The 16,868-nt window shown below is 39.7% G+C and overlaps 2 protein-coding genes across 5 annotated transcripts in view; one reads left to right on the forward strand and one right to left on the reverse strand.

Annotated features, from left to right (window-relative positions):
• The first annotated feature begins 6,845 nt into the window (after positions 1 to 6,845).
• Positions 6,846 to 12,143, forward strand: anp32a (acidic (leucine-rich) nuclear phosphoprotein 32 family, member A). 3 transcript variants are annotated; one of them, XM_083550075.1, is made up of 7 exons: positions 6,846 to 7,115; positions 9,504 to 9,653; positions 9,749 to 9,871; positions 10,300 to 10,498; positions 10,640 to 10,752; positions 10,831 to 10,885; positions 11,249 to 12,143. In XM_083550075.1, the coding sequence occupies exons 1-7, from the start codon at positions 7,062 to 7,064 to the stop codon at positions 11,314 to 11,316; spliced, it is 762 nt and encodes a 253-aa protein (XP_083406201.1). In that variant the 5' UTR covers positions 6,846 to 7,061; the 3' UTR covers positions 11,317 to 12,143. The 3 variants fall into 3 exon arrangements, with proteins under 3 accessions (XP_083406201.1, XP_083406200.1, XP_083406199.1); XM_083550074.1 differs by having other exon boundaries at positions 6,847 to 7,115; positions 10,637 to 10,752; XM_083550073.1 differs by having other exon boundaries at positions 6,860 to 7,115; positions 10,634 to 10,752.
• Positions 11,586 to 16,868, reverse strand: part of coro2ba (coronin, actin binding protein, 2Ba) — a 53,850-nt gene continuing 48,567 nt past the window's right edge. For both annotated transcript variants that reach the window (XM_083550020.1, XM_083550021.1), the window contains exon 12: positions 11,586 to 16,186. In XM_083550020.1, the coding sequence (XP_083406146.1) occupies positions 16,022 to 16,186 (165 nt within the window). In that variant the 3' untranslated portion in view covers positions 11,586 to 16,021. The remainder of the gene's footprint in view (positions 16,187 to 16,868) is intronic.

Raw genomic sequence — 16,868 nt, forward strand, 5'->3', positions numbered from 1 at the left:
TTGTGGAGCATAAGCACTGATGACTTCCAGCTTCTTGTTCATCACCCTCGGAAACTCTCTTCACCTCCACTACACTCTTACTGTATTCTTCCTTCAGGATCACCCCTACACCATTTCTCTTTCCATCCACACATGATAGATCAGTTTAAATCCCCTCCAATGTTTTTGGCCTTACTCCCTGTCTACCTTTCCCCTCTCCATCATATCAGCTATCTCTCTCCCTTTACCAGTCATAGTACCAACATTTTAAGTACCAACCCAAACCTCCACTCTCTGTAGACGTCTTTCTTCTCTCCTTCTCCTCCTTCAGCCAACAGTAGACCAATTTTCAGGGGTACCTTGTTGGCTAACAATACCGTTAGCCAACACTGGTACCTTGTCGTTGGTAACTCGGGCCTCGACTGATCTGGTATGAAATTCTGGTTTGTCATCCGAATATTTTATTTTATTATTTTTCCTAACCCAACCCACCCCATTTACCCGGACTTGGGACCAGTACTAAGAGTGCACTGGCTTGTGAAACCCTAATGGCTGGGTTCATTTAGAGTTTTCTTCTAGCAAACACTGAATGTTTCCCTAATATTTCCCTAATCATATCACCTCGGCTGTTCCCTTGCTATTTATCTCCTGCTATTGGGCCATAGCTATTCATAACCATATGTCAAAAATCAAAGCACATGTCCTATGACAAGACCATGTGTTTAAATTGTAATAAATATAATATAATAATATTTGAAGTGACAAAAAACCCCACAAAATCCTTTTATAAATCAATTTTTTTTTTTTTTCATAAGGGTTGTGTGTGTGAAAAGTTTTTGTCAGAAGAGCGTCATCTTGAAATCTAAAATGATTTCTTGGTCACGCTAGTTTGAGAGACACTTGCTGGCATACAGGTAGCTGTTACTTGATGTTTCTCGACATGTAAAAGTCAGCATTCTGCTTTGCGATTTCTGTGTAGCACAACAAGAGAGAGTAAAAGAGAGGCAACATTCAATTCAATTCAATTCATTTTTATTTGTAAAGCGCTTTTGAAAATGAACATTGTCTCAAAACAGCTTTACACAGATAATGCGGTGATTAAAAATAAATATGTTCTTTATGAGTAAGTTTGTCCCTGATGAGCAAGCCGGTGGCGACTGGCGACTGTGGCAAGGAAAAACTCCCCGAGATGGCATAAGGAAGAAACCTTGAGAGGAACCAGACTCAAGAGGGAACCCATCCTCATCTGGGTTACACCGAATGTCCATTTGTGGCGGGTATACAATGTTGCGGGGTGCAGTGATGCAGGAACATGCTTCCTCCATGTTGCTTTACAGGACAGTGTAACACTCTTAGAGGTGTTGGGGTTATGGAATGGAACTACAGGTACCATCAGCCACCTTGCACCTTCAACCATTGCCTGATGTTCCACAACATTAAATAATACTCTAAAGTAATTACGAATATGTATACATTTTCATGGTGCTTTACTGTTTTCTGTGTGCCTAATAGGCTTCTATTTCTTACATATTTGCCATAAAAGTTATTATTATTATATATATTTTTTTGGCTATTTGAATTTATTTTAGATTGAATCATGAATGAACCAACTTGTAGGTTACTTGTTTATTTTGTGCAAAGCAAGTATGTGTGTCAAATGTAACCTTTTAATATTATTAGAATATATTTGAATTTTTTTACTTTAATGAATAAGAAGTAAATTATTTTAAATAATCTAGTCCCCGTTTTTATCCCATTACATTTCAGCCGTCACATTATGTGTCACCGGGGTCAAAGGTAACCACCGGTGACACATGTTTCCTTCAGAAATTAGCAGGCAGCTGCGGGCAGACAATGGGCAGCTGGTCACATATACAGGTACATCGCAATAAATTAGAATATCATTAAAAAGATTTATTTTAGTAATTCAATACAAAAAGTGAAACTTGTATATTTTATAGATTCATCACACACAGACTGATATATTTTTGTGTGTTTATTTCTTTTAATTTTGATGATTTTAGTTCACATTTAACAAAAACCCACCAATTCACTATCTCACTAAATTTGAATACTTAATAGAACCAATCCAAAAAAAATTTTTTTGTGAATTGTTGGTCTTCTGGAAAGTATGTTCATTTACTATATATGTACTCGGTCACGGATTGACCCGGCTTCAGGAACCGGGAGTAGAACAAGGTTGTTATTTATTGCTCTTGGATAAACCAACACGAAAGAGTCACACACGAAACTGCAGGAAATGACAAACTTAACTAATAGCGTGGAGCATGGGAAACACAGGTGGTAGTCCAGATGATCTATAGCCATAAACTGTTGATAGGACGGTGAGTGAAGGGGAAGAGGGGCCTTATGAAGGGGATGGGTAAATGGAGGACAGGTGTAGGTGATTATTTGGAGGGAGAGGCTGGGCGAGAGTGTGGGCGTTGGAGGGAGGTGTGACTGGTTGTGACTGGTGGCTCTCTGACTACTCAATACTTGGTAGGGGCTCCTCCTGCTTTAATTACTGTCTAAATTCGGCGTAACATGGAGGTGATCAGTCTTTGGCACTGCTGAGGTGGTATGGAAGCCCAGGTTCAGGTCTTTGACAGTGGCCTTCAGCGTATTTGCATTTTTTGGTCTCTTGTTTCTCATTTTTCTCTTAACAATACCCCATAAATTCTCTATGAGGTTCAGGTCTGGTGAGACATTTAACCAACTTTTGGTGCTTTTGTCAATGTGGACAGGTGCCAAACACTGCTGGAAAATGAAATCAGCATCTCCATAAAGCTGATCAGCAGAGGGAAGCATGAAGTGCCCTAAAACTTCCTGGTAGACCAACACCAGCAGATGACATGACTCCCCAAACCACCACTGACTGTACTGTAGATTTATTCATTGCTAGAGACTCAAAGCACTTTTGTACGTCGCTCTGGATAAGGGTGTCTGATAAATGCCGCAAATGTAAATGCAAATGTATGTAAATGTACAAACTTTACACTGGATCTCAAACAACTTGGATTCTCTCCTTCCAGACTCTGGGACCTTGATTTCCAAATTAAATGCAAAATCTTCTTTCCTTTCATCCGACAATACGACTTTAGCCCACTGAGCAACAGTCCAGTCCTTTTTGTCCTTTGCCCAGGTAATTCACCTCTGACATTGTCTCTGGCTCAGGAGTGTCTTGACACAAGGAATGCGTCACTTGTTGCCCATGGATACGTCTGTGCCTGGTGCCTCTTGAAGCACTATCTCCAGCTGCAGTCTCCTCTTTTTGTGAATCTCCCCCTAATTCTTAAATGGGCTCCGTTTCCCCTTTTTCTACCACATTTTTTCCTTCCAGTTAAATTTCCATTAATGTGCTTGGATACGGCACTCTGTGAACAGCAGCTTCTTTAGCGATGACCTTTTATGTCTTACCCTCCATGTGCAGGGTGTCAATGCTCATCTTCTGGACAACAGCCAAGTCAGCAGTCTTCCTTCCTGATTGTGTAGCCTGAACAGACTCAGTTGTCAGTTAAAAAGTTGTCATTTGCTATATGTGCTGGCACGGCAACACACACCATTCTATACAGCGGTGGCTTCTTTTGGGAACTGTTTCCATTGTCAGAGCCAAAAAAACTATATATTCATCCATATTGTGTCAAAATGTAAGCTACTATATAATAATTTTTTGTTTATAGAAAATGCTGTGTTACTGAATATGTGTGATTGCCTACATTCTCATCAGTCACAGACTCTCATGTGATGCTGATTAATTATCGTTTATTTTCAGTCACTGTTTGATACGGGTCAGGGTGCACTGGATGCCAAATCTATACAAGGAACAAAGGGGCATGAGATAAGAAGACAACCAGGACACACATTGTGGAGAAGCAATGGTACCCTATATTACTGTAAAAATAAGTGACAATGTCAAATTGTAACATTTATATAATCAAAATTATACCAAATCAAAGGTATATCTGTTTCTTTTCTGATTGTAATATTCTATAGAAAATTGAGGGCAAACTCATTTTATAACTGTGTTATAGCATCTAATTCCCCTGAACAGTGAGGTTATGACACACCCGCCTTCTTCCTTTTAATCAGGTCTGGAAACAAACGGATAATGATGCAACTTTTTTACTTTTGTCTTATTTCTGTTGATCTTATTTATTCAATATGTAATAAGTACTGTAGCAGTTATTGTCGCACAGCTCGGGGTCTCTGATTCCTGAAAACGTACATTTTTGGGATACAATTTGTATAGCTTCTCTGTGGATGTTCTCCACATATCCATGTGTGGTTTCTATTGGGATCACTCGTTTCCTCCTACCTTCTGATAAAAAAGCATGAATGAGTAAATATGGAACCCCACTCAGGGTCAGTGTTCATGAGACAGGCTCAGGATCCAGCAAGATTGAATAAATGTTGTACTGCTGCCTTGTTGCAGCATATATCAACATTTCATTCATATTTATTCGAATTTGCAGATGACCTGGCGTTGGAAGTGACGCATGTAATCCTTTCTGCCATTCAGAAACCGTTTTTACAAGGTTTTTACACAGAACTGTGTTTCTACTGAACTTGAAATTTTTGAGGTGTGAAGTAGCGCCATCTGGTGGTTTCACTTAACACTGCACAGTGTGACAAAGTGTTTATGAAACTACCAAAGAGAAAGCAAAATGTCCACCTGCCCCAGGCATATGTCGGAATGATCATAAGTAATACACATTTAGACAGTTTCTCACACATTTCTGTAGTAGTACATTATAAGAGTATATTACTTTTTTATTATAAAATATGCAAAGAAATGAAATAGTGCATGCATAAATGTACAAATGTAAAGTATTTTATATACCTGTCTAATAGGTTTAATAAGTATGCAATTACACTGGTTGGATCGTTTCATTAAAATGAATGTATAGTCATAGATTTATAAGAAAACACACAAACAAGCTGTATTATATAACATAGCAGCAGAGGGTGTTGGTCCTTAGATTGCACTGGGTGAATCACCGTCTTGGTTGATGGTGACACGTCATTCAAATCTCCTTTGCATCACCCTCAGCGCTTTTGCAGATGCATTTTTTTTTTTTTTTTTTTTTGCGTAGGTGCGTCCTTTGCATGCTGAGGTTGCGTCTCAGACCACCATTTTTGCATTGACGCTCTACACAAACGTGCTTTGTATATTTTTTAAAGCGACCACGTGCCCTTTTTTTTTTGCCATTGTGCGATCCTAATTCGTCCACTCATCCCAGGGCAGACACTTTTTTTTATTTATTTTTTTCCCCTTACGACGGCCATCAAAATGTGGTGCGGCGTCTCCATGCTTCCACGCTCTATACCCGCGTGACGTGACCACCCGTTCACGTTCGCGCAAGGACAAGAGCGAGCGCGTGCCCCCCCAACGCCTAGCGAACGCCGCGGCACCTTCGCGCACGCGGCGTGGCTCCAGCGCAGGGGCGCACGCGGGCTGCAGACACACCCAGAGGAGAAAATGCTCTCCACTAATGCGCAAGTGCACTCCAAAAACGCTGGAGATCAGCCTTGCTTTGCACGAGTCGGAATAAGTAGCCAGATCGAAGGGAGGAAGATTTGATTTGATGCTGATGAAAAAAAAAAAAAGAAAAAAAGATTTCATGATTAAAAAAAAAAAAACAAAAAAAAAAACCCGAGAGTCGTCTGTGCAGGGCGCGCGCTCCAGCCGCCGCGTTTTGTGCAAACAATCACGCGCCACGTTATTGCACTTTTTTTCTTTTTTCTAATGGGGTAGCGGAGCGACACACAGAAATCACCACAATCATAGGTAACGTCTATTATTATATGTTTTTTGTTCGTTTGTAACCGGAAATAAATGGTATTTCTCATAATTTTTAGAATGCGTTGTGTTTTACGGGCAAGATGGCGCCGAGCAGTCAGGTGACCTTGTGTGTGTTTTTTTTTTTCCTCCCGTATAATGCGGAAGTGCCCCCCTCCCCTCCCTGGATAAATCCTATTGGCTGGTTTGAACTTGGTAGTGATAAGAATGGGTTCGTGGTTGGAGTGTGCCATGTGGCAGTCAAATGCACGTGACAACAAAAAAAAAAGAGACAGGTTTTAAAGACAGACGGTGGTGGAGGTGGGGGATCTTGTTGGATCTGTTCTGCCACCGAGGGCACCAAAGATAAAAGAGGAGTGATCATGTGCATGCGATCGCTTATAAGTCAGTGTTAGTTAACAAGCGCTGGGAGTTTTCAAGGTTAGGAAATGTGCAACTCGGTGCAGCCATGCTTTATTTTTCATACGCATCAGGATGGATTTATTACAGCATTGCTGATCATGTGTTTGCATTGCACCCCGGTTTCTTGAAAAAGCAAAAGTTAAACTGGTGGTTGCCATTGTGCACTCCCTCTCTCTCTATCTCTCTCTCTCTCCATCCATCATCGACTTTCAAAGGGGGAGAATTCCGTTTTTTTTTTATCATGACCCTGTGCTATATAACATCCTAAACTGATTGCTGTAATAAATCATTTTCTTCTTCTTTCCAAAACACGCTCGCGCCGAAACATGCGCAAAAATAACATTTTTTTCTGTCTGGATTAATGCGATTTCTGAAGCGTTTCATCCCTGCGCTGGTGCACTGAATTTATTTGTTATTTTAAAAAACAAAAAAAAAACAATAATGTAAATATTTGTAGTCTAGCAATTAAAGAGCGACCTAAGAGTTGACTTGAACCTTTGGCGCCTTCGCCACTCTGGCTTGATTTTAACGCATAGATGTCACCCTAAAACAGACTTTACTTGGATCAACCAAACCCTCCTCCTCTCCTCCCCTCCTCCTCCTCCTCCCCCCATCTTGTAAACCCCACCCGATTTCAGCTCGGGCGCTTATTGGTGGCTCGAGCTTTCCAGAGCGGATCGCGCGCCTCCGATTGGCCCGCGGTGACGACAATCGCACACCCAAGTCCCGCCTCCTGCAGGCGTCAAGTTTGGCAGACGGGCAAAAGCTCTAGTTTGTAAAGGGGCTCTAGCTGAATGTGCGGTGAAGACTCCCGAGTCTTAACTGCGCTCTTTTTTATTTTAAATACACATTAAACCCGGCGCTCAGACAGACCCCCAGCATGGATATGAAGAAGAGGATTCATCTGGAATTGCGTAACCGGACGCCGTCGGATGTAAGCTTGCGTGTGCTTTACCATTTTGGATGGGGAGATGTGTATATATATTTTTTGTAAGTGTGTGTGAGTGATAAAAAGAATATACACTTGCTAGAATAAACCCCCGGCGCCGCACACCGGGCTGGTTGGACCGCCTCGGGATGGTGCCGCTTCACCGTCAACTTGATGCGTTGAATGAAAAGTTTTGAGGTGACTTTGTTAACGTGGGGCCGCGGAGTCAGGAGCAATGAAGTCGACGTGTTTACACACGCGGACCTTCACGGCTTACTCGTTTTTTACAACTTTTATTGGAGGTTTTTTTTTTTAAATAAGACATTATTATTATTATTAATATTATTATTCTGGGGATTGGCTTTCGACTGAACGCCCGCTCGCTCAGAGCCGTGAAACTCGAACAGTAACGCGCATTGTGCAGCCCGCGTATAAACAAGGGAAGCGGCGTGAGGAGCCATATTTGTAACTTTGGAGCCCCGAGCGCGCCCTTTTTCCTTTTGCATCCCCGCAGCTGTAGACAAAAAATAATAAATCACATCATGTGTGTGTATATATATATATTTTTTTACACATAAATACTAGTGTTTAACCTGGAGACCTGGGGCAACTTGTGGGACGAATTTGTGAAATCGTGGTGCAGGCGTATGGACTGGTCGCAGTCTGGTGTGTGTGTGTGTGTGTTATTAGAATTAGATGCAGTTATTATTTTTAGGTCGAATTGGTCGACCAGACATATCTGCACCAAAGCCGAACGGGGGGGCACGTTAGGAGTGTGTGTGTATATGTATTTAAATATATATGTGTGTGTGTGTGTGTATGTACATAAATGTGAGCGCGCGCGCGCGCGCGAGAGAGAGAGCGTGCACGCGGTACGGAGCACGCGATTTTCGGTCTCCTCTTTACATCGAGGTCGCGCGGAGGCGGCGCGAGACCCCCCCCCAGTTAGAACGGCGTTATGTCGGCGCTGAAGATGTAAACGAGAAAACGAGCGCTTGTAACAACAACATCCTCCTCCTCCCTTCTTTATCCCTCTCCGACGCGCGTTTGGTCGCAGAATGGGTCCCGATGCGACGTTAACGGAAGTCTCGACGCCTCCGTGTGGGCAGACCGCGGCTTGCGCGTCGTGCTTCCCGAGCGTGTCCTGTGGAGATCCTCCTGCCCGTTACTAACGTGCTGGGGATGTTTTGAGTCGCATGGTCGTGCTCGGTATTTATATGGAGAGAGTGTGTGTGTGTGTGTGAGAGAGAGAGAGAGAGAGGGGAGCGCGGCGCTGCTCCAGTTCCGACATCTAGGACAAGCCGCCATTTTAACCAGCAACAAAGGCACACGGCGTTTAGTCAACTAACCGGAGTTGGGGTTTTTTTTCTCCTCACATCCAGCTTCCTGTAAGGAAAAACGCAAAATATTTGTGCCAAATTTTCGCTTTAACAATTTAACAATATCAATAAAATAAATAATGAGTCGTTTTGGGCAGCTGCGAACATTTCGGTTATGGCGTTACCTGCCCCTCCTACTCCTGAATTCTTTAGCCCGGGTCTGGACTCCTGGGACAATTTAAGGCGATTTGAAGTTAAAACCCACCCTGGTCTGCCTGCTCTGTGCCATTTTCCGGGATTTCTTTTCGTTGTTCTATTGTTGTACACTTTAAAAACATTTTAATCGCTGGAACGCCAACAGACGCTGCTCGTTGCGGAGACGCCATTTTGTTGCGCGTGAGAGGGAAAAAAGTGAAGCATCGAGTGAAGCTCACGATTAATCGGTCACCGCTATAGACTGCTGATTACTGTAATCGACACGATGTAATGGTTTTTAGAGTCAGCCCACTCCTATTGCTTCACCTAGTGTATTTATTTGAGCTATTAAGCCGTAATATTTACCCCTTAATTAAAAATGTGGATATTTTCGTTTCACTTTCATAGTATAATGCAGTAATAGGCCCCCCCCCCCCCTTTTCTGAGGCATTAAGTGATTCCTCAGTCTCCACTGAGGTTCATTAAAATATTACTGATACTTGTTAAAATCAGCAAATGGGAAGGAAAAAAAAAAGTTGAACATTTTTATTTTAATCGTAGAACCAGAAAGACCACAAAATAACACATTCTAAGGATATAGTACAAAAGGTGCATTTATGGTGTTTGAGTTATTAAAAGATGTCTTATGTCTTGTTTGGGTGTAATCTCAGCAAGCTACACTCTGAGTCAAAAGCTGGCAACGGCGGTGATGTGACTCAATTTAAGCTTGCAACATGAACCAGAAGCCAGTCCAACACCAAGCACTCTTGACTGATGGAGAGCTGCAGAGTTGGACACTTGTACACAACTTCAGCTTGGTTTTTATTTTCAGCTTTCTCGGTTTTATTCCCACGTTAACACCCTCTTTATTGGTTTTTAGGTGAAAGAACTTGTGCTCGACAACTGTCGGTCAAATGAAGGCAAAATCGAAGGCCTTACAGACGAATTCGAGGAGTTGGAGTTTCTGAGCACAATCAACGTCGGCTTAACCTCGGTCGCCAACTTGCCCAAGCTTAACAAACTCAAAAAGGTACAGAAATTGTCCATCTTGATTTTGGAAACCAATTATTATTATAATTTTTTATTTTTTGCATCTTTTAATACGACGATTCTGTTTTGAAATAGCTCGAACTCAGCGATAACAGAATCTCAGGTGGTTTGGAGGTACTGGCAGAGAAATGTCCCAATCTTACCCATCTCAACCTCAGCGGCAACAAGATCAAAGATCTCAGCACCATCGAACCCTTGGTGAGTTTTATAGCCAAAGAGGCCACATTTATGCAATTTAATGAGAATTCTTTAGCGGAGTCCTGAGCTGTCATATGTGTCTGTGCCGCAGCATAGAATAAATATTAACTGGTGTACACCTGCGGGTTCATGTGTACCCATCCTTTGTACTTTGTCAGTAAACCCATGTGCCAACGTTGTAACGAAGCAGTCGTGTGACATCAACATTCCATTTTTTTTTTTTTTTTTTTTTTGGTACACTGGAGAGGCTAAAAAAAAAAAAAAAAATTATAAATAAAATAGACCAAAAGACTGTACAATGTGCCTGTGGTGAGGCAAAGAAATTCTAAATGTTTTAATGTGGTATAATAAATGCATTAGATGTATCTGGATGGTCCTGACAACTAAATATATTGACTTTAATTACAAAATGTTTCCTTTTCCAACAGAAAAAATTGGAAAGCCTCAAAAGTTTAGACCTCTTCAACTGTGAGGTGACAAACTTAAACGACTATAGAGAAAATGTCTTTAAGCTGCTGCCTCAGTTGACGTATCTTGACGGCTATGACAAAGAGGATAAAGAGGCACCCGATTCTGACGCAGAGGCCTACGTCGAGGGATTGGACGACGATGAAGACGAAGACGATGGTATTGTTTATTCATTCCTGTATTGGTCGTCGTTCTATGTGATATGACCACTCGTCCAATCTTTCCATCCCTGTGTACGTGATTTATTATTTTTTTTTAAATAACTGTGAATTGACAAGTTTTTACATTTGCCAGAAGTAGAAGAGGAGGAGTATGATGAAGATGCAGCTCCAGGAGATGAAGATGAAGAGGAAGTAGATGAGGAAGATGAAGAGGAAGGGGAAGAAGAAGAGGAGGAAGATGTCAGCGGAGAGGTGAATGCTGCAGCACTTGCATAATATTTACAGTATTTAAAGAAGGAAAGGGATTTTGACTCGGCTCTCTTGTGTTAGGAGGAGGAGGAGGAAGACTTAAACGATGGGGAAGTTGACGACGAGGATGAGTACGGTAAGCTAGCCAGCCGTTTTTGAGCCATTTTGAATTTTGCTACAGAACGCTGAGTTTTTAGAATTGTAATAATTTATGCAGTTATTTGTTAATGATGAAAATAAAGCTTGTGTATTAACATTTCTTTATTATTACCAAAGTTATAGATTACGGCACAAAAGTGTGTTGGCATTTGGTTTTTAGTATTTTATAGCTCATAGAACTGCAAAATTACTGCAGGATAAAATTCTATCGAGGTCAATCGTCCAAAAGTTTTTAGATAAAAATGACAAGTGGAATTTTGCTTTTAGATCCATTTATTTTTGTTGTTGTTCAGTGGAAAGAAAATGTGTTAGCTATTTATTTATTTATTTTATCTTGCAGTGGAGGAGAGGGGACAGAAAAGGAAAAGGGATTTGGATGAAGAGGGAGAGGAGGAGGAGGATGACTGAACATGCACTCTCGGGTTCCCTTTGTGATCTGACTGTTTTAATCCTCTATTTCTATGTCCTAATGTAATTTTGCGGTGGTTTGGGGAGGTATGCAAATGGTAGGGGTGGGTTAGTAGATATAAAAGGACACAGTTTAAATATTAGGTTTTTTTTGTTTGTTTGGTTTTTTTAAAAACTTTGTTTTCCCCCCTATTCGTTTTCTCTTAATCCTCTACAGACGGCTGGCAACACAGTAGTGGAAATTTCCAATTGTCTGCAACAAAACTGAGTTTGCTTTTTCTATTTGTTTTTTTTTTCTTTTTCTTTTTCCTCTTTACTGTTGATGCCTATACAGATTGCTTATACAGATTGCTGGGTATGACTTATGTATTTAAATGACAAAAAAATACCAAAAACCTTTTAAAAACAGCATGTCTGGCTCTATTTTAAATTTGACTACTGGATTTCAAGAGGGTTTTCTTACCCGCCTTTTTTTAAAAATCACACCTTTCCCCCCCTGTTTGTGTACGTTTGCGTCTCTTTAAGTGTTCTCTTCATCATGTGATGTGCTGTTCAGGCACAGAGGAGGCATCGGAAACCTGCACAGTACAACCTCTCAATGTGATTATTATATTATTATTTTTTTTAATGTTTAGAACTGAATGTCTGCCCTTGTCAAACGACTCCTAGAAACCCCTTTCTCCTTCTTGCGTGGGTAGTTCAGAGGTCTCGTGTTCTTTGTAAATAATGACCAAATATATTTTTTTCTATTCCCTTTGATAACGGCAGACATTTTTTTCACCATTAATCTGTTGTAACCGTTAACTGTAATAAAACGAATGAAAACACGTGCAGCTGCAAAGTAATTTTGGCAAACGGTGATCTAGGAGCATGTACTGAGCTCATGCTCCCACTGAAACCACTTTGATTTCTCCGTCCAGGTCATTCATTTTCTTACATTTAATGTGTAAATACTTAAACAGCTTTGTTTAGTCTTAATTGCTTAGAAGTTTTAGACATTTCAAAAACTCAGCCTTTCAATGAAATTGTAATTGTAAGCTCAGGGAAAGGATATTAGCTTGTAATTGTGTGCGTGCGTGTGTATGTTCTTTTTGTCTGGATATTTGTGAATATTCAGAGATACTTTGGGGATATTTAAAGCGAAAGAAGTCAGCTGTTGAGTGGTTCAAAATTCAACATTTTTGTGATTTTCTTTTCTTTTCTTTTTTTTTTTTTTTCTTCTTTTTCCCCCCTTCAGTCTGAATATTTTGTAAATATTCAGAGATGGCTGGAATGATTTCAAGCGAAAGGCGTTCTGACCTGTATTTGGTGGTTCTAAATTATACCTTTTTTTTGTTTTGTTATTAAAATGGGAAAAATTAGATGTGGTTTGAAAAAGAAGTCAAGCTTTTTTGTTGATAAGGAGTAAATTGGAGATGTATCATGTGAAGAAAAAAAAACTGTTCAGTGATATACCACAGTGCCATTGCTGTTAAAAAAAAAATTAATCATGTGATTATCCACAAACTTTGACTGATAAAATAGCAAAGAATATTTAAGGCCAATATCCGCTTCCCTGGTTGAATTTTCTCTTCTGCGTGGGACAGATGGACTCTGACTTCTCCCTGCATAATGCTGATGTCACCTAGTGGAGAAAATGGTAACTGCACAAGTAGGAGTCCCATAAGGCATTACACAGAACAAAAATGTATACACGAACATAATGAAGAAGAACGTGAGTTAGTGACACTGAGTTTATTCCTCCTGCCCACCAGTTTCCTTTTTATATTCACCTCTTTGAAAGGGATACGGGTATATGTGTAGTGATGGAGTTTTTCCTCTAAGGAGAACAGGAAAGCTACCGGTTAACACAATGTTAAATTTATATATTTATTTTATTTATTAATGAATAACTTGGCACTAAAAATCTATTAGTTTATAGAATTAATCTCGTTGGAACATCTCTGCAAGACAACTTAATCTTATGACTGTTCCCTCACTAGCCTTTTCTCAGACTGGGAAGAAAAATGCACCTTATCAGGTTTTCAAGAAACAAGAAAACGCTAAAACGCTCCATCCAAAGGTTCAATAAACTCCTTATGAAAATTATAACTGTATCAAGGATCAGACCTTGTTCTTTGTTAACTAACAGTTTTAGCCTGTGTATTATATGGCATAGATATGATAGATCATCCAGTCTGCAAGTCATTATTGAATTAGCCTTAAATATATAAATGCATTCATGTGAACTGATGATTTGCCTTGGAGCTTGTTTGCAGAAAAGGAGGATTAATCTGCACTTTCTGACCAATCTGATTTGAGAAATCAACAGCACATTGGCATAAACAATAGTAGTACATGTCTATGGGGTTGTTCTTATTGGATGGCCTACAGAATTAAGTTTGTTAAGAGCAGTAGCTTATTGGGCCTCCTAAGTCTGGAGCTGACATGCAACAGGATGGGAATTCATCGTTTCATGCGTTGTTTTCATGTTTATTCTGAATATAGCAGGAACAATCCAAAACTAAAAAAAAAAAAAAAAGTGAGATTGGTTTGAGGCATTAATTTATGAGAATACTGTTTTCAGACATCAACCTCCTGAATGTGTCTTATCAGTCCACTGGTTTTCTAGGTGTGGATCGGAGGTAAGGCCTCACTCTAATCACTCATACACAAATCACCTATTTCCTTATGAGCATACCAAATGATATGTCAGGGATCACTCTGGGAATCTGGGATTAGTCTGGCAGGATTCCTGATCTCCTTATAACAGTGCAATTCCAATGACATGGGTTTACTTACATGAAATTAGTATAAAACGTATACTGTATATGCTGGTTATAGCATTTACATTATTATAATGAATTTAATCATTGAATTATAATAGGGTCAAGAAAGAATTAACTACTAACAGTATCCTTTCATATAACAAAAAACAAAAAGCCAGACAGAGGTTCAAAAGTACAATTATTATCTACCTATGCACAATAAACACTTCCAGCTGTTATTTTGTTTGCCCTACAAAGCAATCTTAAAATAAGTCTCATTTAATTCTACATGCTGTTATCCATTCGTGCTTAGTAATCCTTCCTGATTTTCACATTTCGTCTCATCAAACAGTTGCTAAATATGCGTGTTGGTTCTCTATCATCAATACATTTTATTACACACTGAAAAACAGTACCCGACTTTTCTCTGGGGCGACATGTTCAAGAAGACATTTTTTTGTTCATTTAATGTGTAGGCTACATGTCTTTAGGATACGATTGGGCTTTTTAAAAATTGTATTAGCTGTTAGTAGCGCTTTAAAGCATTACATACACGTCTTTACGTTAAAGATAAACAAATAGAAAAGGAAAGTGTGCTCTTGACCTTATCACCCCAGATAAAGGTACCCTTTTATGTTTCACTTGCAGTCAAACATAGACACACAACATAAAGATTAATTTAGGGAAAACACTTATGTTAGATTATGTTCTAAGTCTATATAATGTTACTGCATTAAGTATGTTAAGTTGCACTGTGTCATGAATGATTTCCTCATTCATTCAGCTTGGCACTGTGCATATAATCAGACCTGAGCCTGTGAACAAGCCATTTATGGTGAAGATACATTAAGTACTGGATTGTGTTTCACTAGAATGCACTTATAAGCTGCTTTGGCTCAGAATGGAAGCTTGAACACTAGAGTGGAGAAATCTTTTAAGCCAGAGGCTCAGCATTGACATTTTATATTTTAAAGGAGCAGTTTCTGATTTTTAGTTTCCTCTGCTGACTGCAAGGAGAATTAGGATAAACAATTAACCATTGCCTTTTGTTGAGATGTATTGTAAGTAAATTCTAAGTAAAAAGCTGCAAAGCTGAGAAACTCTGTTCTGTTTGGGAATGCAGCCTGTTTCCGGGCCAGAAAAACAGGTCATAAACTACAGGATTACCAAGAACAATTACACAACATATGAAATTAATAATTACAAACTGCGTCTAAAATCAAAATCCCTTTGCAACTAAATACTTATTGCATCTTTATGCCCTTAAGACGAAAAAAAGACGAGACAACGAAATTACTTTTCGAAGAGTTATTTGGTTGACCAGCTAACAGGCTCCGTCTCTACATCCATGGTTAAAGATTAGATAAATTGTTTTGTTGTTTTTAACAATGTGTAATTGTGGATATCACAAAATAAATAACGACAATTATTAAGAAAACACACCCAAACATAACACAATACAGATAATGGCTTGTATCTCATTAACCTGTCAAAACTATTCCAATACTGCAAATACGGCAGGCCACATATCCACAACAGAGGAGATAATTGAATGAAAGTGAAAGACAAAGGGTTTGTGTGTAAAAATTTGTAAAATACAGTTAACAGAGTTAAATAGAAAGAAAGAAATATTTTGTCCATTTGATCTACATTTCTCCTCCATGAATCTTCGAGTTTGTTTGTGAATGTGAGCTTTAGGTTTACTGAAACTGCTGGGCAAGCAGCCAGTAAACACAGGCCATTAGGTGCAAGAGGTTTTAGTGATGAAGGGGTCGACTTACACCCCACTAGAGTCTGACAGCATTAAAGGCATCAACAGTAAGGGTCAGACTGAGACATTGGTTGGTGGGGACAAACGCTCGGCCTTTTGGTACATAAGACAGGGGGTACCCAGGAAGTTGTTCAGCAGTACAGGGAATTATTATTTATTTGTATTTTTTATAAGGGCTTGACCCTGGTCACATGCTGTTGTCACTGCTATTGTTATTGCGGTTATTAATGTTCGGACTGTTTCTCAGGTTGTTCAGCTCCAGCTCCAGCTGTCGTATTTTAACGTCCTTCTGCGCTAGCTCGTCCTTCAGCCGCCGCAACTCATCCTGCTGCCTGAAGAACATCCGCAAGAGCTGAAAATAAGAATACATATATATATATATATAGAAGAACACACATGACCAGATTAAAACCTAACAGTGCAACAAGCTTAACACAATTTGCTTACATTTGCTACTATAAACTCAGAGATTAACAAAAATCAAAGACTTAAAATCCCAGGATTGGTGGGGGGTGGTGGTTGTTGATTATTGTGGGGTTTTTGGAGTGCTGAGTGGGATATGGCATCCCTTGTGAATTGTCAAGAACTCTAATCCCAACTACAATAAGAATTAGAGGACGCACCAATCAATTGCACTCTTCCTCCTAATGAAACATAAAATATCCACCTGCAGGCATGTTCAGATGCTAAAGTGAAAAAAGATTTATTATATAATCGGCATACTGCGTTCCTAATTGCAAGGCTTGAATAACAAAAGTTCATGTTGTAAACTGGCTCTCTGCATGTGCACATTCCCATTTTTAGCTGCTTTTGTTGCTGTTATTACAGATCCCATTAAAAACAACACAACAGAACAGTTCATTTGCCTTAATTTGCTAAATTCAACAATACATTCACAAATATAAACTCTCAGAATAACTAACTGGTGACATTGCTTGTTTTTCTCTGGGGTGCTATTTCTCAAGATGATGCACTTGGTGGCATGGTGTTGTCATATATTACCTCTATACTAAAGGTGAATATGAAAAGGTGAA

The sequence above is a fragment of the Silurus aristotelis genome (genome assembly GCF_946808225.1).
Source record: "Silurus aristotelis genome assembly, chromosome: 9".
In the NCBI taxonomy this organism is placed as follows: Eukaryota; Metazoa; Chordata; class Actinopteri; order Siluriformes; family Siluridae; genus Silurus; species Silurus aristotelis.

Bases quoted from the DNA above. Each gene is read 5' to 3' on its own strand.
- anp32a (XM_083550073.1), top strand. From the start codon at position 7,062: ATGGATATGAAGAAGAGGATTCATCTGGAATTGCGTAACCGGACGCCG. The intron at 9,654-9,748 runs GTACAGAAATTG...GTTTTGAAATAG, and splicing joins AGCTTAACAAACTCAAAAAG to CTCGAACTCAGCGATAACAG. The intron at 10,499-10,633 runs GTATTGTTTATT...TACATTTGCCAG, and splicing joins CGATGAAGACGAAGACGATG to AAGTAGAAGAGGAGGAGTAT.